Here is a 20,922-nt window from a genome sequence, read left to right on the forward strand (position 1 = left end):
ATTAATGCAATTTTATACAGAAATAAAATAATAATAATTAAATAATAACCTTTGGTTTTATTTTATCATGATCAACCCATCGCCGGCTCACTAGCTATAGAGAACGGACCTGTCAAAGTGAGAAGGATTTTGACCATAGTCTACCACGCTGGCCAAGTGCGGATTGGCAGACTTCACACAGCTTTGAGAACATTATGGCGAACTCTCAGGCATGCAGGTTTCCTCACGATGTTTTCATTCACTGCTAAAGCAAGTGATATTTAATTACTTAAAAAATAAAAAATAAATAAAATACAGTCGAATTAATAACCTCCTCCTTTTTTTGAAGTCGGTTAAAAACTCACATAACTCCGAAAAGTTAAAGGTGCGTGTCCGGGATCGAACCCCCGACCTCCGATAAGGAGGCGGACGTCCTAACCACTAGGCTGTCACAGCTTTTGGTTTTATTTATTGCTATTAAATATTTAATTATAATATGTGTTTTATAAATAACTACATAGTTTCATAGATTCTCTTAAAATTAAGATCTATTAAAGTCATCTAAAACTGTAGATAAATATACACTCTGATTGTCAAGTGTATTAATTTCTAAATTTTCTTTAGAATGATGCTTTTTCTTTACTTTTTCCGTGCCATTTTTTACATTTTCGAAACTTTTAACAAATATTTCTATGTTCTTATTTACGATTATTTCCTTTGTTTTCTTTAAATTTCCCTTTTTAGTTATACTTCTCTGATGTTTGGATAGTTTACTTTTTGATTCAGCGTTTCTATCATTCAAAAATATTTTGCTTAAATCAACATATTGAAGTATGTTACCAAAATCTCTATCTATTTGAACTTTAGCTGTTTCGTCTAAAGTATCGTATTTATCTTTCAAAATATTAACAAAGTCTTTAACCATAGTCTGTATGTCTGTTTTGGCATATTCGGATTCGTCTTTAGCAAATTTATCAGATTTATCAATTAGTTTATCCAATTTGGCTTTATCATTATCATCGTAATAACCATCAAACTTATCAGCCAATTTAGTAATTATAATTTCATGCCCATTCAAAGCATTTTGTAGATTATTACGTATTTGATCTGCGTCAGCTCTAGAATATTTCTTTAATATCATCACAATAGATTGTTTAGTGTTTTCGTTTAATACTTCTATTGTATTTAAAACATTTTCTGCTTCATTTGCTAAAGTTTTCGCTACATCTTCTAAATCATCGTCGCCATATTTAATGATACTACGGGTTATTTTTTCAATAAATTCAGAAAATATTTTTGGTTTATTTTTATCATCTGTGGTTCTTAGAAAATCTTTAACGGGTGTTATAGCTTGTTCTATTTGGTCTATGAAACTACGGATTTTGTTTATAAATAAGTTTTCTTCGCCGGGCTGGAAAACAAGCGAGGTTTCCAACGCTACGTTTACGCTTCTAGGATTCGAAGCTTTCGTTGTAACTGTAAATAAACAATCATTTATCGTTGTTCGGTATTTATGTACACTTCGCACCCAAAAGTGATAAACATCGATCTTTAGAAGGAGACAGCAAATTTGTAGAGCACTGTCTCGGTCGTTGGGACCGACAAAGCGTCATATGGGTTTGAGTGACAGAGACAACGCTTCACAAAGATGAAATGTCATTCTAAAGGCCGATGTTCATTAGTTTACCTATTACCTAGTTAGGTAGGTACATAAGTTTTATAAGCCTGGAGCACCGCAGAGACGTTAGCTCTCTATGGGTGTTCTATCGCCTTTATACTGGGGAGTGCTCTGAAGAGCTTTTTGACCTCATTCCACCCTCCTTTTTCTACAACCGCACCGCACGCCACCGTAACGAATTTCACCCTCACCACCTGTGTCTGGAGCACTTCGACCGTCTGCTGTGCCAAAACCTTCTTTCCACGCACATGCAAACTGTGGAACCAACTCCCATCGGCGGTGTTCCCCCTAGATCACAACATGGGGTTATTCAAGAGGCGGACCAACAAATTCGTGAAACGCCGGCAACGCATCGGGGGTTCCTCTGGTGCTGCAAATGTTCATGGGCGGCGGTAATCACTTAACATCAAGTGACCCGCCTGCTCGTTATCTCTATTAAAAAAAAAGAGCAAAAAGTAGTACTTAATAAATAAAAATAAAACTGAAAATATTATATACCTATGCCAAAGAATAGATTCATCACTACGAAAAAATATATTTTATTTCCCATTCTCACAATAGGTAGAAACGTTTGAATGTAAGTTTTATAGTACTATAAAAATCTTTATTGAAGAAACTTATTTAACTGCAAAATAGTTTTATTATAATACTAGCTCACCCGGCGAACTTCGGACCGCCTAACAGTCGATTCTTTTTTTTTTAAATACTTACAATTTTTTAAATTTTTCTCTTCGTAAGAACCATCCTCGTACTTCAAGGACAATTATAAAAACCCCGCAAATTGCTAATGCGCGTGGCCGCCATTTCAGTGACGTCAGCGCTAGACTGAAGTTTTGAGCTGATGGTATATTTTTACTTTAATATACGTCAAATGACGTCATTTCGATGTTAATGAGACATGGTTCCAGCGCTATAGCTTTTTTTTTTTTTTTTAAAAGAATATTAGCCATTTTTAAATGACTAATATTCCCCTTTCCTCTCCAATTAAGGGTCAAGCTTGTGCTAGGAGTAGGTACGACAATAGTGCAACGGGCGGGATTTGAACCGTCGACCTTTCGGTTTTCAGTCCACTCCTATACCGGTTGAGCTATTGAGGCTCAGAGAATTTGCGAGACTTATAAAATAAAACACATTTATTATATCACTAATGTCAATTTATTGAAGCCAATTGGTTTATTTCGCTTGTTATCTCCCGCGCGTCGCCGTCTGTCGTCGTGTGTCGCACGCGCAGCCTGGCGGGCGTCACCTTGTGCACGCGACGCTTGTGCGTGTACAGACACGCAGACTGCCGGAACGTGCGTCCGCACAGGTCGCAGGAGAGAGGTTTCTCTCCCGTATGTATTAGCTCGTGTTCGCGGAGACACTTCGTGTCCTGGAAAAAAGTGATAGCAGTACCCTTATTATAATTGCGAAAGTGTGTTTGTTTCTTGGTTTGTCCTTCAATCACGTCGCAATGATGCAACGGATTGACGTGATTTTTTGCATGGGTATAGACAAAGACCTGGAGAGTGACATAGGCTAAAAAATCCCGGAAAATCATAGAGTTCCCACGGGATTTTTAAAAAACCTTATTCCACGCGGACGAAGTCGCGGGCATCAGCTAGTTTAAATATATAAAAGAAAAAGGTGACTGACTGACTGATCTATCAACGCACAGCTCAAACTACTGAAGGGATCGGGCTGAAATTTGGCATGCAGATAGCTATTATGACGTAGGCATTCGCTAAGAAAGGATTTTTGAAAATTCAACCCCTAAGGAGGTGAAATAGGGGTTTGAAATTTGTGTAGTCCACGCGGACGAAGTCACGGGAATAAGCTAGTTTTTTTACGCCATCTTGATTTTTAAGGTCCCGTACCCCAGAAGGAAAAAGGAACCCTTATGGGATCATTCCTAGTCTGTTTATCAGACAGACAGACTGTCTGTCGTATCTGTCCATTCAGGGGAATCAAAACCTACAGGGAGGGTACTTCCCGTTGATCATGAAATTTTAGCCTGAAGCAATGTCATATGGAACAAAAAGTGTTATTTCTTCTACGATGGTACGGAACCCTTTGTGTGCGAGTCCAAATCGCACTTGGCCGGTTTTTTAGGGTTCCGTACCTCAAAAGGAAAAACGGAACTCTTATAGGATCACTTTGGTGTCTGTCTGTCTGTCAAGAAACCTACAGGGTACTTCCCGTTGACCTAGAATCATGAAATGTGGCAGGTAGGTAGGTCTTATAGCTGACATTTGGGAAAAAATCTGAAAAACGTGATTTTGTGTTTACATCACAGAAAAAAAATTAAATTGCTGTCATGAACTAATAATTAGTATTTTCAACTATCAAAGTAAGATTACTATACCAAGTGTGGTATCATATTATGAAAGGGCTTCACCTGTGGATTCTAAAACTGATTTTTTTTTTATGAATCATATTTTTTGTTTTATCGTGCAAAATGTCGAAAAAATACGACTGTACAACGGAACTCTCGGTGCGCGAGCCTGACTCTCACTTGGCCGGTTGTTATTTGTTTTTAACACAGACACACACAGGTCGAATACACAACCTCCTCTTTTGAAGTCGGTTAAAAACATTAGCGTATCTTACCCTGCTGCGATAGCCTAGTGGTTAGGACGTCCGCCTTCTAATCGGAGGTCGGGGGTTCGATCCCGGGCACGCAACTCAAACTTTTCGGAGTTATGTGCGTTTTAATTAATTAAATATCACTTGCTTTAACTGTGAAGGAAAACATCGTGAGGAAACCTGCATGCCTGAGAGTTCTCCATACCAATCCGCACATGGCCAGCGTGGTAGACTATGGCTAAAACCCGTCTCACTCTGAGAGGAGACCCGTGCTCTGTAGTGAGCCGGCGATGGGTTGATCATGATGATCTTACCCTGAAAGCCTTCCCGCAAGTCTGGCACAGTATCTTGTCGCCCGACTTCTCCTTGATGCCGAGGTGCGCGCGACTGACGTGTCGCGTCACGCAGCGACGAGTCGCCAGAGCCTGCAAATCAAATCAAATCTATATATATATATATAAAAGGAGAAGGTGACTGACTGACTGACTGACTGACTGATCTATCAACGCACAGCTCAAACTACTGGACGGATCGGGCTGAAATTTGGCATGCAGATAGCTATTATGACGTAGGCATCCGCTAACAAAGGATTTTTGAAAATTCAACTCCTAAGGGGGTTAAATAGGGGTTTGAAATTTTGTAGTCCACGCGGACGAAGTCGCGAGCATAAGCTAGTCAAATCATAAATTTTATTGCCTTTAAGTTGCTGAGTGCTGAGATAAAGTATATAAGGAACACAGAAAAAAAAATTGTGGTCATGAACTAATAATTAGTATTTCCAATTTTCGAAGTAAGATAACTATATCAAGTGGGGTATCATATGAAAGGTCTTCGCCTGTTCATTCTAAAACAGATTTTTATTTATTTTTATGCATCATAGTTTTTGAATTATCGTGCAAAATGTCGAAAAAATACGACTGCAGTACGGAACACTCGTTGCGCGAGCCTGACTCGCACTTGGCCGGTTTTTAATAATTCAATCATCAGAACTTTTACCTGTCTTAGTTTTTGCTAGCGTTTTGGTTGCAGCCTGTATGTGTGTGTGTGTGTGTATGTGTGTGTGTGTGTGTGTGTGTGTGTGTGTGTGTGTGTGTGTGTGTGTGTACTTTACCTTGTGACATATAGGGCACTTGTGCTGCGTCTTCCCCATATGGTTATAGTTCACGTGGTCGCTCAGTGCGGTTGCTGTGCGGAACCCTTTGTCGCACATTGTGCATTTGTATCTGGAAAACATGTATTTTCAAGGTTCCGTATCTAAATGGCAAAAAACGGAACCCTTATAGATTTGTCATGTTTGTCTGTATGTCTGTCCACTTTTTTCCGAAACTATAAGAGCTATACTGTTGAAACTTGGTAAGTAGATGTATTCTGTGAACCGCATTAAGATTTTTACACACAAATAGAAAAAAAAACAATAAATTTTGGGATTCCCCATACTTAGAACTGAAACTCAAAAAAATTATTTTTCATCAAACCCATATGTGACATGTATGGATAGGATTCAAAAATGATATTGAGGTTTCTAATATAATTTTTTTCTAAACTGAATAGTTTGCGCGAGAGACACTTCCAAAGTGGTAAAATGTGTGTGTGTTTTCCCCCCCCCACCCCCCACCCCCCTGTAACTTCTAAAATAAGAGAATGATAAAAGTAAAAAAAATATATGATGTAAATTACCATGCAAACTTACACCGAAAATTGGTTTGAACGAGATCTAGTATGTAGTTTTTGATTTATCGTGCAAAATGTCGATAAAATACGACTGTTGTACGGAACCCTCGGTACGCGAGTCTGATTCGTACTTGGCCGGTTTTTAGGGTTCCGTACCTCAAAAGGAAAAACGGAACCCTTATAGGATCACTTTGTTGTCTGTCTGTCTGTCTGTCAAGAAACCTACGCTGCCGTCCTAAAGCTAAAGTGTCGTTAACTACCACAACCAAGTTTCGAGATATGATCAAAAAAGCGCGAATTTATGAAGAAATGATGCCATTTGATAACTAATAACCGTATACAAAACTTGAAACTATGAAAATGTAGAGCAAATAGAGCACTTTTGAATAGCTGTATTTTTAAGTTTCTAGAATAAATAATAATTAAAGCAGGACAGTTTTGGCTTTTTAGTCTAGCATTTTTTCTAACAACGTCTTGTATTTACATAACCTAAATGTCGTTAGATTACCCTTTAAGACGTTTAAGGCTTGGATTGCATTTACTTTTTTCATCGCTTTACGAAACTAAAAAAAATTGTATAATTACTAAAGTAAAATGATTCTAAAAGACTTTAACGACATTGTAGGTTAGGTTATGATCCTTAAAACTATCAATAACATAACACTTAAAATGCGGCTTTTGTAATTTAAACACATTTTAGTCTAGTAGAATAGAAATGGTTTTTATACAGTAGCGTTTTTTGGGGAGAATTGCTAAACTAAAATGTGGTTTATTGCAAATGATCGAACCGTAGCGACGTTTTAGGTTAGCATTGTTTATAAAAATTTGAGGTTTTCCAATGAAAGTAACGGTAACTACAACAATTGAAAGAGGAACAGTCCGAAAGTAGTCTCTTATTTTGTTAAAACTTATAGTATTAGTGCTAGAAATCTGTAATTTGGCATGGGTATAAATATTAATCACGCCGACAAAGTGGTGAAATAAAATTGTGATAAATATTATTTTTAGGGTGGCTCTCCTACATGTAAAGTGGGGGTGAATTTTTTTTTCTCGTCTACCCCATAGTGTGAGATATCGTTGAATAGGTCTTTTAAAAATACTGTGGGTGTGGGAACATCATTTTTCAATTTCTAGATCCGTTGTAAAATATGATGTTTTAATTAAAGTGCTAATTTTTATTAGAGTCAAGTGTCTACCCCCTTTATCAGCCATATGGTTGTATAAAGGAACGTGAAAAAATTCACAGCAGTAGTATATAATATAATCAATTTTAAAGGAAACTATCATGGCTAAGTGGGGTTCACAGGTTAAGGAGTTGTATCTGTTTTCCGAGGTTAATTATTGTACGTAGATATTACGAGTAGCATATTAATGTATATTATAGTTTTATTGTATCTATTGTATTTGTGATTGATCGTAATCCTAATAATATTTTTTCCAACTTCCCCTGTGAAGCTGGATTTTATGACTCTCTCTTCAGTTACCATCGTCCTTTGTGGGCCCGTTTGTAGAAGTGAACCGTGAAAAACCATGGATTTCAAAATATCCTCAGTATTCATAAATAAAATAAAAGCACTATCTTAGGTCAGCTGTAATAATTGTGACATTACAAAATCCATAAAATCATACAATTTTCCTTTTTTCTTCATAGCAAGTCCTCTTAGTCCGTTATGTCCTCTTGTTTTCTTCCCACTACGCTATCATTCCAGAGTACAGTGAGAGGTTTGAACTCATTGGTTATTTTGCCTGTTGGTGCAAACGTTTGATTGAATGCCACAAAGCGTTTACAGAAAGCTCTCGCAGGCGCACTAGTCAAAGTTAGAAGCTTTTGAAATGTGGGTATACAGAAGAATGTTGAGAATCTCTTGGGTACAGTGTATCAAAAATGCAACTGTACTACAGAGGCTAAGTGAAGATGTTGAAATCCTGAAGACCATAAAAGTGCGGAAGTTGGAGTATTTCAGCCATATTATGAGAAATAGCAAATACGACTGCCTTCAGCTCATTATTCAGGGGAAAACAGCCGGCAGTCTTACCACCAGGCCGTAGAAGAACATCGTGGCTAAAGAATTTACGCCAATGGTACGGGAAGAGTACCCGATCTCTTTTCCGAGCAGCAGTGTCCAAGGTGCAGATAGCTCTAATGATTGCCAACCTCCGATAGGAGACGGCATTGCAAGAAGAAGAAAGTCAACCTCGCGAGATGCGGGAATAGTTAGAGACATTAAAGTTATGTATTGCGGGATAGAGTTATTTTAGGATAGGAAACAATATTTTTTTGCAAAATATCACTAAACTGTAACGCGTTTATGTGTCATTAAAGACATTTTAGTCTAGCATTTTCGTTAAAAGACATTTAAGTTATGGAATAGTGCACCATAATTTTGGAGAAAAACTTAATTTAAAAATAAGTATAGTGACTTTAAAGACATTTAAGTTAAGGAATTTAAGAAAAAAACCAGCTTTGAGACATTTTAGACTGGCAAATGTCAGTTAAATGCGTTTAAGTGTTGTTATCATATGAACAGGTAGTTATTTAACGACGTTCTTCATATTGCTATTTCAAAAACTACAGCAGCTAGGAAAATACCGATTAGATTGGTCGATAGAAAAAAAAAATCTAAGTAAGATAGCGTTAAAAAGTCAAATTTGGCCAAATGTTGGTTAACGACGTTTTAGCTTGAGGACGGCAGTACAGGGTACTTCCCGTTGACCTAGAATCATGAAATTTGGCAGGTAGGTAGGTCTATTAGCTGACATTTGGGGAAAAATCTGAAAACCGTGAATTTAGGGTTAGATCACATAAAACAAATTAAATTGTGGTCATGAACCAATAATTAGTATTTTCAATTTTCGAAGTAAGATAACTATATCAAGTGGGGGTATCATATGAAAGGTCTTCACCTGTACATTCTAAAACAGATTTTTATTTATTTTTATGCATCATAGTATTTGAATTATCGTGTAAAATGTCGAAAAAATACGACTGTAGTACGGAACCCTCATTGCGCGAGCCTGTCTCGCACTTGGCCGGTTTTTGATTCTCAACATCTGACGCGCACGATATTTTTTTTTTTTGATGGACCAGTCAGCCTTTGTCTTCGTTTTTACTAGGGTCCTACATACCTTACACCCAGTGGCGTGCAGGTCATAGAGGCATAAATGCACTGCTTACCCCAGTTGTAATAGCTCAATGCAAATTTTACATTATGACCTGCCAGTAAACCGGTTCCTACCTAACTAATGCCTACCCTGGCTTCAAACCCTGTGCACGCCACTTTTTTTTTTAAATTTATTTATTCATAATAATTTTACAAAGTTTCCTACATATCTATCTCGCCAAACTGGTGGGCCAGTTTGTTGGCGAGGTGGCGCTCTTAACACTATGTACATAACTTACTACTATATTTCCTTAACGCTATTCATACACCTATATCTATTCTTATAATAAAAACTGTACTACATACTAATTTAAACCTACCTACTTCACTAAAAGATAAACTAACACAATTGAGTATACTAACAACTTACTAATAAATAACCAAAGAAAACACAAAACACACAAATTAATAATTAAGAAGCATGATAGTCAGTTAGAGAGTCCCTAAGTAAGTGTTTCTTTAGCCTCTTCTTAAGGACTCCCTCACTGAGCCTATCGATATCCTCCCCAGCCCAACCGATTGCATTAAATATTTTAGGAACTAAATATGCGCTTATTCTTCTACCGTAGTAGTTATACATTTTTGGCTCTACAAATCTCACCTTCCTATTTTTCCTAACATTATCCCTCATTTTAACTTTTTTTTTTTAAATTTGTTGAGAAAAAATTATTTTTTACTATTAAGTATTCTACTTTCCTGTTAACACCCTTAATTTTTTTTGGAAAATTTTGAACTAACTTGCGTACATCGGTGGTCGCGTGCCTGCTGGAGTACTTGAGATGCTTCTCGTAGGAGTCGCGCGACACGAATCGCTTGTCGCACGCGACGCAGTGGAAGGTCGCGCGACTGCCGTGTATACGCGCGTGCGCTCTCATGCCGTCGCGACGAACCATTTTGCCGCAGACGGTACACTGTTCCGTTGGTTGGGGAGCCGCGTGGATCCTGGAAATCGGTGAGTGGCGGTTGCCACAGTTGAAACTAGATGGCGCTATTCAATCGATAACATTTCATGACGTAGTCCCGAACTAATGTACCGCCGACAGCAGTGTTTCCATGTACACGGTAATTACCGTAGATGCACCGTACTTCAGCCTTAATCTACCGTCAAGGTAATATGGCCATTACCTTGACCGTGTCACCGTAATACAAAATCACGTTAAAAATTCATAATATACTGCGTAATAGTAGTATTTCGTCCTTATTCAAGCAATTAGGAAGGAGTAAAATGTAAAACTAATGAGATTTAACAAAATATTAATATGAATAAATCCGTATATGAAAAAGATATTGCTATGCTAGGAGAGTCAGATTCAGAATAATATTAATAGCTGATTAAAAAGCTAATTCGTGACGTTTTTTCTTTTAAAAATGACACGGTAATTTACACGGTATTCTTTTAGCTAATCCACCGTAATTTAATCTAGAAACACCGTAATTTTAACCCTTGAACACGGTAATTCTCAATTTACATACGGAAACACTGGCCGACAGTATTATGGAATTGCATATATGCTCCTGAAAAAAGCATATTACACAATTGAAGATTATCTAAATGATAAAAGAGCGTGGATTTGACCTGCAGCTCGTTCCAGCAACGCACAAGACTGCAAATACTATTTTATACACGGCATAATCTTGTACCTATATCAAATATTTGAAAAGAGCAACCGCCGAGTTTCTTGCTGGTTCTTCTCGGCAGGAAAGGCATTCCGAACCAGTGGTAGATGCATCCGACTATTCGTAAGCACTTGTAAAAGTTTATACGAATAAAAAAGATTTTCATTTTCATTTTCATTTCATTTTCAGTACTCGCACTAACGGAGTTTTCTGCAATCTGCCCCCCAATTGTGTAAGAATAACCATTTCATGGCTATCGCAATCGTCAAGAATTCTGCCCTTTGATTGGCTGTGAAAAACTGTAAACAGCGAATCAACCAATCAAATGGCAGAATTTCTTGACGATTGCGATAGCCATGAAATGGTTATTCTTACACAATTGGGGGGCTGGACTATATAAAGAAATCTCAAGACACAACCGTCGGCCCAGCTGGCGCTACCGAGCACAACCAACTGCTCGGTGGGAGATCTCCCTTTGCTACGGTCGAGCCCGCACACCGCTCCCGTACAAGTGTGAGTCGGGCTCGCACACGAAGGGTTCCGTTCTTTTGTTCAAGAAATAACACAATTTTTAATTTTTTTCTTACTTTTCATGGCACCAAAAAAACCTATATTTTTTAAAAGATCGCAACGACATCATCATCATCATCAACCGACCGATAGACGTCCACAGCTGGACATAGGTCTCTTGTAGGGACTTGCCACATGCCGCGGTCTTGCGCCGCCGCCATCCAGCGGCTCCCTGCGACTCGTCTGATGTCGTCCATCCACCTAGTGGGGGGTATTCCAACACTGCGTCTTCCGTTGCGAGGTCGCCATTCCAGCACCTTGGGACCCCAACGACTATCGGTTGTACGAACTATGTGCCCTGCCCATTGGCACTTCAGCTTCGCAACCCGTTGAGCTATGTCGGTTACTCTAGTTCTCCTACGGATCTCCTCATTTCCTCATTGATCACGTAGAGAAACTCCGCACATAGCTCTCTCCATCGCCCGCTGAGTGACTCTGAGCTTTCTTATGAGGCCCATAGTTAGCGACCATGTCTCGGATCCATATGTCATCACTGGCAACACGCACTGTTGTAGGTATACCTAGATTGTATTAATACTCACTGTACATGCTTATTGAGCGTGTTCTTGAACGCGAATGTTTTGCCGCACGTGTCGCACTTATGTCCCTCCCTGTGCACCCTCACAACGTGTTTGTATCGCTGGTATCTGTTCCTGTAACAACAGATCAATGTTATTATCCGTGCTTTTTTTTAAAAGAATATTAGCCATTGTTAATTGACTAATATTCCTCTTTCCTCTCCAACTAAGCGTCAGGCTTGTGCTAGGAGTAGGTACGACAATAGTGCAACGGGCGGGGTTTGAACCGTCGACCTTTCGTTTTCAGTCCGCTCCTTTACCCGTTGAGCTATTGAGGCTTCATTTACTTACTACGTTATAATCTCTATATATATAAAAGGAAAAGGTGACTGACTGACTGACTGACTGATCTATCAACGCACAGCTCAAACTACTGGACGGATCGGGCTGAAATTTGGCATGCAGATAGCTATTATGACGTAGGCATCCGCTAAGAAAGGATTTTTGAAAATTCAACTCCTAATGGGGTGAAATAGGGTTTTGAAATTTTGTAGTCCACGCGGACGAAGTCGCGAGCATAAGCTAGTAGGTTATATACTTACTACGCGTGGATTAAGGTTTCTATAATCCCGTGGGAACTCATTGATTTTCCGGGATAAAAAGTAGCCTATGTCACTCTCCAGGTCTTAAACTATACCCATGCAAAAAATCACGTTCTTCTTGTGTTGCAAATGTTCATGGGCGGTGGCAATCACTTAACATCAGGTGACCTGCTCATTTGCTCGCTATCTCTATTTAAAAAAAACCGGCCAAGTACGAGTCAGGCTCGCTCACCGAGGGTTCCGTAGTTGCACGATAGTTCAAAAACTATGATGCATAAAAATAAATAAAAATCTGTTTCAGAATGCCTTTCATATGATACCCCATTTGATATAAGTAGTAATCTTACTTTGAAAGTTAAAAATAGCAATATTTGATTAAAAATAAATGAAAATCTGTTTTAGAATGCACAGGTGAAGCCCTTTCATATGATACCCCACTTGATATAGTTATCTTATTTCGAAAATTGAAAATACTAATTATTATTTCATGATCACAATTTTTTTTTTGTGTTATGTAACCACAATTTCACGGTTGTCAGATTTTTCCCCGAATGTCAGCTATAAGACCTACCTACCTGCCAAATTTCATGATTCTAAGTCAACGGGAAGTACCGTATAGTATTCTTGACAGACAGTGGCGTGCAACTCATAGAGGCATAAAAGCGCTGCTTACCCAAGAAATAGTTAACTCGGTTGAAATTGCTCAATGCTCATTATTCTTTGACTTGCTTACCTAAGTACTGCTTACCCTGGCTTTAAACCCTATGCACGCCACTGTTGACAGACCGACAGACAGACAGACAGAGATAACAGAACCCTAATGAACCATGGCCAAAACTCTTCTCATTCTGAGAGGAGACCTGTTCTCAGCAGTGAGCTTGTGATGGGTGGATGAGTTTTATTTTATGTATATTTTATTTATTAGGAACACACACACAATACATTAATTTAACACAAACTACGACACTTATAAACAAACACAGGCTGATAAATGTATCTATAAAATGTGTAATACAGCATTTGCAAAATATCTAGACAAATAAAAAGAACTTAGCTAATGATGATACTAAAGATAACTTACTCAAAATACTTATTGCACTCGGCACATTTATATCCTGATGGGAACTCCTCGTTTATCTGTTCGTCTGGTATATCGCTCTTTCTTGGCGCCAAATTAGGTTTCGTTTGTTGAGCTCTTCTTTTGAGCTGGAAAATGAAAAACCTCGCACATGAAAGGTTCCGTACCATCTTAACTAGCGACCCGCTGCAGCTTCGTACAGGTAGCTTATCGTAGGGATCTCTATTTTTTTTAAATAAAATACATGGTGTAACCAGAACGCTAACAAAACCTTAGCGTTATTGTTATACTACCTAAACACAATCCAATACCAATAACCATTTGCCTCATTTTGTAGTTTTAGTGATTTAGTATTTTTCAAACCCGCAATGTATAGCGTGCAAAACTCGGGTCAATGCCCCGCCTACGACGCGGCTTTGACTCCGAGTGACCTACTTCCGGAACGTTCGTTGACCCCTAGCGTTTATTTGCAATGTATCATCTGACTGACGTTAGAGGTCAATGTACGTTCCGTAAGTAGGTCACCCGGATTCAATGCCGCGTCGTAGGCGGGGCATTGACCCGAGTTTTGCACGCAATTATATGTAATATAGAAAAAAATAGGCTACCGTTCTAATGATATCCTTAGTTAACATATTCTTCATCTCATGTATGTTCTTCAAATGTGCCAACATATCTATCACATTATAACATACTTCACTACATTTGTTACATTGATATTTGACATAATGTTCGTCCTTGTGTTCCGCCAACCACCAGAACTTGATGTAAACTTGACAGATGTCACATTGTATTAATTTTGATTTCTGTAAAAAAAAAATACTGTGCGACAAGGCTCTCTTGGCACTTGAATGACATTGACAGGGGGGCGCTGTTGGAGAACAAAGGGGACACTTGACGGCAACGTTAATTCCGATTTTCGCCACGCGCCAAGATAGCCTTGTCGCACTGTGAAAGTTTTTGAATATTTTAGTATGGAGTCTGGCTTACCTAGTAGTCAACTATTTTTCTTTTTTAGGGTTCCGTACCTCAAAAGGAAAAACGGAACCCTTATAGGATCACTTTGTTGTCTGTCTGTCTGTCAAGAAACCTACAGGGTACTTCCCGTTGACCTTGAATCATGAAAGTTGGCAGGTAGGTAGGACTCATAGCAGACATTAGGGGAAAAATCTGAAAATAGTGAATTTGCGGTTACATCACACAAAAAAAAATTGTTGTAATGAACTTATAATTAGTATTTTCAATTTTCAAAGTAAGATAACTATATCAAGTGGGGTATCATATGAAAGGGCTTCATCTGTACATTCTAAAACAGATTTTTATTTATTTTTATGCATAATAGTATTTGATTTAACGTGCAAAATGTCGAAAAAATACGACTGTAGTACGGAATTTTCGGTGTGAGAATCTGACTTGGCCGGTTTTTTTACGCATTATACACCATTTTGAATTTGAAAATTGATGTCCGTTTCTCTATTCTTACCTGTAAATGTGATTTAGAATTGTGTTCCTCCAAATCATTTTGGTCCTTAAACACTTCGACACAAGACTCACATTTGTATGAAGCAAGCACATAATCATTTTCCGCCTTCCTTCTCTCAATACTATCTAATAATTCTTCTTCAGTCATTCTCATTCTACAGAAACCATCTTCTTTTATGAATTCCTCTTCTTTCTTTACTTTTCTTTTGTTCCATATAGTTTCTATTACTATATTTTTATCTAATCCTTTAGAATCTTTAACTGTCCTTTCATTTTTTAATTTTCTATTCTTTTCAAGGGGTTTTATTTCTATTTTCTTATCTACTACTGTTATATTAATATTATTGAATTCAGATTGACTCTTCACTTTTTTCACAACTTCAATTTCATTATCAACTTTTCTTTTAACTAGACCTCTTTTATTGATACTAACTTTTAATTTATTTTCTAATAATTCTATCTCATCTATGTTGTCTATGGATTTTACTTTTGATTTTATTTTATTAAAGTCAAGAGGTTTTATTTCTAATTTGTTTTCTGATACTGTAACGTCTTCTATGTTATCTATGGTTGATTCTCCGTCACTTAAACTAGCCAATTCATAATCTGTGTCTATTAAAGGTGTTTCTGATTTAACTGGAATGTTTATATCAGGTCCGCAATCTATGAAATTGTCTATGGTAATATCGTGAAATATAAATTCTTTGTGGTAAGAGTTTTGGTGAATCGTAGTTAGTTTTGATAGACTATTTTGTGGTTTTAACTGAAACAAAAGTTCACAAAATAAGACCCAAAAAATGGTATAAGTCCCGCAAATTGCTAATGCTCGTGGCCGCCATTTTAGTGACGTCAGCACTAGACTGAAGTTTCGAACTGATGGTATGTATGTTCTTATTTCGGCTGACGTCAAAATGACGTAATTTCGATGCTAATGAGACATGGTTCCAGCACAATAGCAATTTGCAGGAATTATACAAATAAAAGTCGTAAATAGCTATACTTACAACAATTTGACCTTCAACAATTTGAGACAGTTGTGTCTGAGCAACGCACACTTGGTTGATGAACCTCCGTTGCCTCCTCATGAGCGCATCACACTCCCAACAGATGTACAGCTGGGTCCCATCTCTCCTGAACATGGCCTGGAACCACACAATCTAAATATCATCATCATTATGAGCATGCGGATCGCGAAAGTGGGAAAGTCATTTGTGGGAATGGGTGTAATCTCTACATAGTATAAAATAAAGTCGCTTCCCGCTGTCTGTATGTATGAACGCGTAGATCTTTTAAACTACGCAACGGATTTTAATGCGGTTTTCACCAACAGATAGAGTGATTCAAGAGGAAGGTTTATAGGTATAATTTAATATTGGTTTGTGTTAATTTATTGAAATATGACGATTTTTAAACGAAATGTCGGAAGAAATCAAGCTTCCATCGAAAATTAACAAATATTACGCGCAAACAAAACGCGACGGAGGCGGCGGTGGTTGCATTTATAATATTAGTATGGAAGTGACACTACATAAGTATCTACATTGCCACCCATGCGAAGCCGGGGCGGGTCTCTAGTCTATAATATAAAAATGAATCGCTAAATGTGTTGCTCATCGCAAATCTCGAGAACAGCTGAACTGATTTAGCTAATTCGCGAAGAGAAAAATTTAATTCAACCTCCCCCTCAATTTTCTAAACTCCACCCAAGCGAAGCCAGGGCGGATCAGCTAGTAATTTTATAATAAAATCCCACAAACAATTTTAGACTTGCCTTTACACAAGTTTAAAAAGTCTATTAAAAGTGTGCTCCTAAAAAAAGCATATTATACAGAGGAAGACTATGTAAATGATAAGAAAGCTTGGATTTGACTCGCTCCAGCAATACACGGGGCTGCAATTGCTTGTACAGTATGGTATAATAATATTGTAAATTGATGACTTGAAAAGAGCAACCGCCGAGTTTCTTGCCGGTTCTTCTCGGTAGGAACGGCATTCCGAACCATTGGTAAATTTAACTAGTTAACGATTCAAAAGAACTTGTAATAAGTCAACTTGAATAAAATAAATTCTATTCTATTCTATTGGCAGACTTCACACACCTTTGAGAGCATTACTATAACTTCCAGGCATGCAGGTTTCCTCACAATGTTTTCCTTCAATGTTCACATCTAACTTTTCAGAGTCTAAGAGTTCGCCATAATGTTATAGAGGGGGTGTGAAGTCTGCGAAGTCGCACATGGCCAGCGTGGTAGACTATGGCCAAAACTCTTCTCACTTTGGGAGGAGACCCGTGCTCTGTAGTGAGCCGGCGATGGATTGATCATGATGATAACTTATTGGCTGGGAAATAAAGTAATGGAAGAAAAAGCCTTGACCTCCAGAGTAGGAGGCAGATGTCTTAACCACTAGGCTATACGGCTCTTACAAAGGAGCGAATATACCATCAATCTAATTAATTGAGGGGACGCACTGAAATAATTATTTATTTGATCTTAAACGATTAAATGATTTCCTTCGAGGACATACTAAATACGAAAAGCGAGCGATATATTTAGTACCTAGGTACTGCACCGGGGAGGTTGACTATATAAATTAGTTTACTTTAAAAACTTTTTACCTCATATGCCTCCGAGTCCACTGACACTAAAGAAAACAAGTTGTTTACACCATCTTTGAGCTTGCAAAGCTGATTTAATTTGCGATCAACACTTAGGCATGTACAACAGATCTTTTTTAACGTTAGTTTTGCGTCGTCTTCCATATTTATTTCAAATAATATAGTAAAATCAAAAGCTTATACTTAAAATAGAAAATGTAATTTAATTTTTGTTTTGTCTTTATATTTTTCACCACGGACCAATAACATTTTTCACCAAAAAGATGGACACAGACACCGACCAGAATTAAAAGGACACAGACAAGACAAACCCAAACCATGCCCAGCCCAAACCATAATTTTTATTTGTCAGTTGACAGCTCTAGTAATATAGTAGATAATCTATGGTTGACAGCATCAGCATCATCATAGACTATACGTACTAGTAGTACTTCCAACTTCTTTGACCTACCTACCTTCTACAATCCCACAATCATACTGATGACCACAGAGTACATAGATTATCACAGATATGTCTAGATATGTCCCTCTCGCTCAAGCAGAGGTACTTACTTGTGAAATGTTATTCCGTCTATTTTACGTTCGCTTCGGCTATTGTAGCCTAGTATACTGCAACCCACCATTGCACAATAACTTCAAAAACAAAAAACAACAAAACGAATATATTATTTATTTACAATACCTACTTGAGTCAACATAACCTCACTTCACATTGTTTGCCAAAATCTCACGTACAAATACATTTTGGCAAACAAATAAAAGTGGCCACGGTGATAAGGACAAAACACAATCATTTTGTCACGTTCTAATAAGAGCTTAAATGCATTTAGCTATCTCTCTCTAACAGTAAGTGTCACAATAGGGCTACTTCTAATAGTCCTTGTTCTGAGTTTATGATAGTGCTGTTGACATAGAGATGCGAATTCAACCTATAATATCGATCTTTTGTTGATAGAGATATCGATTTTCGTTAAACTAGCGGCACGCTATGATGGCCGGTTTGACGTTTGTCCGCTCATGAAGTTCCGTATTAATTGATAACGACTTTGAAGGAAATAATTGTATTACTTTATTGACGATAGTGATGTGCAGAGATTCATAAATTTTATCGAATGTAGTTTTAGGTTTAGGACTCAAAATTTATTTATTAAATTGATTTCTTAAATGTATACAAGTGTAGAAAAATCAGTTTGCACCATTTAAGGGGTGAATGTACTTGTGAATATGAACAATTTTCACTATGTGGACAAACCTCTGAAATCGCAAAAAAATATCAATAAATTTTTAAAAATGGAATCTAATACGATCGTCACATAGGATCGCTGGCTAGCACAACTACTACCTCCGGCAAACTCGCGTCAATGCTCAATGCAAAACAAAGCAGTTTCGAATTGACGTTGCTTCGAAAAGTATAAACTGTCAGTGCAATGCGATTGTGATATAGTTTTGACCTGGCTTTGGATTTCAAATATTGATACTGCATTACTGTTGACCCTTGCTCGTTAATTTGGACTCTGTTCAAGCCCTTTGTTGTGGATTTCGTCGATATGACCGAACGTACGCAGAGAACTGTTCTAAATAGTCAGACACGTGAGTTCCTAATACGCCTTCGTAACTATTTCGATCGTGAAGCTCAAAATGGAGGGCCAATTTTACCTATAACGTCAGTGGTTGAACGCGTAGCTGATGCGCTTAATATTGGACAACGAACTGTTAGACGGATAACTAAAAAAAAATATGGCGAGACTGGCACAGAAGAAAATAAACTTCACACACCAAAAAAGAGAAAACGAGCAAAACCAGTCGTAGGCATCGATAGCTTTGATGCCGATGCTATCCGAAGACATGTTTACGGCTACTATTTACAGAAGGAGTATCCAACAAGAAAAAAGTTGGTGCATTCACTGAAGGAAGCTGGATTATTCTTCGGTGGGGAAAGTTCTTTAACGAAGATTTTGAAGACCATTGGATTTCGATACAAAAAATGTAACAAACGCAAAATATTGATGGAAAGATTTGATATAGCGATGGCAAGGTATACTTTTTTACGGCAAGTGAAAGAAATCAAAAATTGGCAAAATGTTGTGTTCTTGGATGAAACATGGCTTAATGCTAACCATACTGTAGGCCGTTCTTGGAACGATGACACAGCAGCATCTACTTCCAAAGTTCCTGTAGGAAAAGGATCGCGACTTATAATTTGTCACGCCGGAACCATCAACGGGTTTGTCGAAGGTTCTCTCATGGCTTTTGCGTCAAAAACCACTGGAGACTATCATGAAGACATGAATGGAGAAAAGTTTACTGAATGGTTTACCTCAATGTTGTGTAGCCTCCCTGAACCATCTATTATAATTATGGACAACGCCCCATACCACTCGATGCAAATTGACAAGCCACCTGCCCAATCCCAAAAGAAAGCTGATATCGTCGCATGGCTTCGTAAAAATGGCGTAGATGCAAACATGAATATGTTAAAAGCGGAATTAGTACGTCTTTTAAAAGAAAACAAACCAACCAAGATCCGATACGTCATTGACGAAATAGCATTAGAACATGGGCACAGAGTTATACGGTTACCGCCTTACCATTGTGAGTATAATGCGATTGAGTTGGTGTGGGCTCAAATTAAGGGATATGCTGCAAGACACAATACAGAACCCCCATTTACCACAAAAAAAAATGCTAAAATTATTAGAAGAAGCTTGTGAACATGTGACTAAAGGAGACTGGGAAAAGGTTGTGAATAGAACTGTTAAATTAATAAGGGAAGATTATGAAAGAGATGTGAAAATAGATAATATTATAGAAAACGAACATATAATTATTAATGTATGTGATGATAGCAGTGACGACAGTGAAAATAGTAGTATGGACGAATCTGATTAATTATGGCCTTTTGTGGCACCTTTTTCGGTATCTTTTGTATTCATATGTTTCTTGTGTGCATATAAAGTATGTATATTCATTTTCGTTCAAATATTCAGTTCGTTCAAATAAATTAAATAAACATATACATTTTTGTTTTATTAAACCTATTTAATCAGGTACAAAAACAAAACTTAATTGTTTTTTGTTCGAGAATAAATTGACATTCCACATCACTATTGTAATGTGTCAAACCGGCCATCATAGCGTGCCGCTAGTGTAGTCGATCTGAAGTAAGCGGCAAAAATATTTTAAGCATGCAATAAAATATTATGTAGTTATGTACTCTTTAGGTACATAACTACTTATAGTTATGCACCCAAAGAGTCACACTTTACTGTGGGTGTGGTGTGACTCGATGGGAAAAAAACGATAGATTCCTAACGAGTCATACTGTTACACGATTGGGTGTGACTCTTTGGGATCATGGGATCCCAAGAACCTATTTATTATTTA

At 37.7% G+C, this 20,922-nt stretch overlaps 3 protein-coding genes across 11 annotated transcripts in view; 1 reads left to right on the plus strand and 2 right to left on the minus strand.

The window, feature by feature from the left end:
- LOC117994968 (uncharacterized) overlaps nt 1–20,922 on the plus strand; it is a 185,032-nt gene that overhangs the window by 34,463 nt on the left and 129,647 nt on the right. The gene's annotated exons all lie outside the window — the stretch shown is intronic.
- Nucleotides 521–2,177, minus strand: LOC138404378 (uncharacterized). Its single transcript, XM_069508106.1, has 2 exons — nt 2,156–2,177; nt 521–1,455 (listed from the first exon to the last, which is right to left on the minus strand). Exons 1-2 carry the CDS (start codon nt 2,175–2,177, stop codon nt 521–523), a joined length of 957 nt encoding a protein of 318 aa, XP_069364207.1.
- On the minus strand, nt 2,790–17,809 carry LOC117994963 (zinc finger protein 678-like). Of its 4 annotated transcripts, none has more exons than XM_069508212.1 (10): nt 17,539–17,807; nt 15,926–16,078; nt 14,923–15,684; nt 14,048–14,245; nt 13,443–13,567; nt 11,784–11,894; nt 9,793–9,996; nt 5,334–5,445; nt 4,537–4,647; nt 2,790–3,029 (listed from the first exon to the last, which is right to left on the minus strand). In XM_069508212.1, the coding sequence occupies exons 1-10, from the start codon at nt 17,680–17,682 to the stop codon at nt 2,808–2,810; spliced, it is 2,142 nt and encodes a 713-aa protein (XP_069364313.1). In that variant the 5' UTR covers nt 17,683–17,807; the 3' UTR covers nt 2,790–2,807. The 4 variants fall into 4 exon arrangements, with proteins under 4 accessions (XP_069364313.1, XP_034838829.2, XP_069364314.1 ...); XM_034982938.2 differs by having other exon boundaries at nt 15,926–16,063; nt 17,539–17,805; XM_069508213.1 differs by lacking the exon at nt 9,793–9,996 and having other exon boundaries at nt 17,539–17,809.

The sequence above is a fragment of the Maniola hyperantus genome, chromosome 28, assembly GCF_902806685.2.
Source record: "Maniola hyperantus chromosome 28, iAphHyp1.2, whole genome shotgun sequence".
Classification (NCBI taxonomy): Eukaryota; Metazoa; Arthropoda; class Insecta; order Lepidoptera; family Nymphalidae; genus Maniola; species Maniola hyperantus.

Coding starts and splice junctions, on each gene's coding strand:
- LOC138404378 (XM_069508106.1), bottom strand. CDS start 2,177: ATGAATCTATTCTTTGGCATAG. Junction 1,456..2,155: donor GAATCTATTCTTTGGCATAG/GTATATAATATT, acceptor GTTTATTTACAG/TTACAACGAAAGCTTCGAAT.
- LOC117994963 (XM_069508212.1), bottom strand. CDS start 17,682: ATGGAAGACGACGCAAAACTAACGTTAAAAAAGATCTGTTGTACATGC. Junction 15,685..15,925: donor TTGTTGAAGGTCAAATTGTT/GTAAGTATAGCT, acceptor CTTTTGTTTCAG/TTAAAACCACAAAATAGTCT. Junction 4,648..5,333: donor AGTGCCCTATATGTCACAAG/GTAAAGTACACA, acceptor TTTGATTTGCAG/GCTCTGGCGACTCGTCGCTG.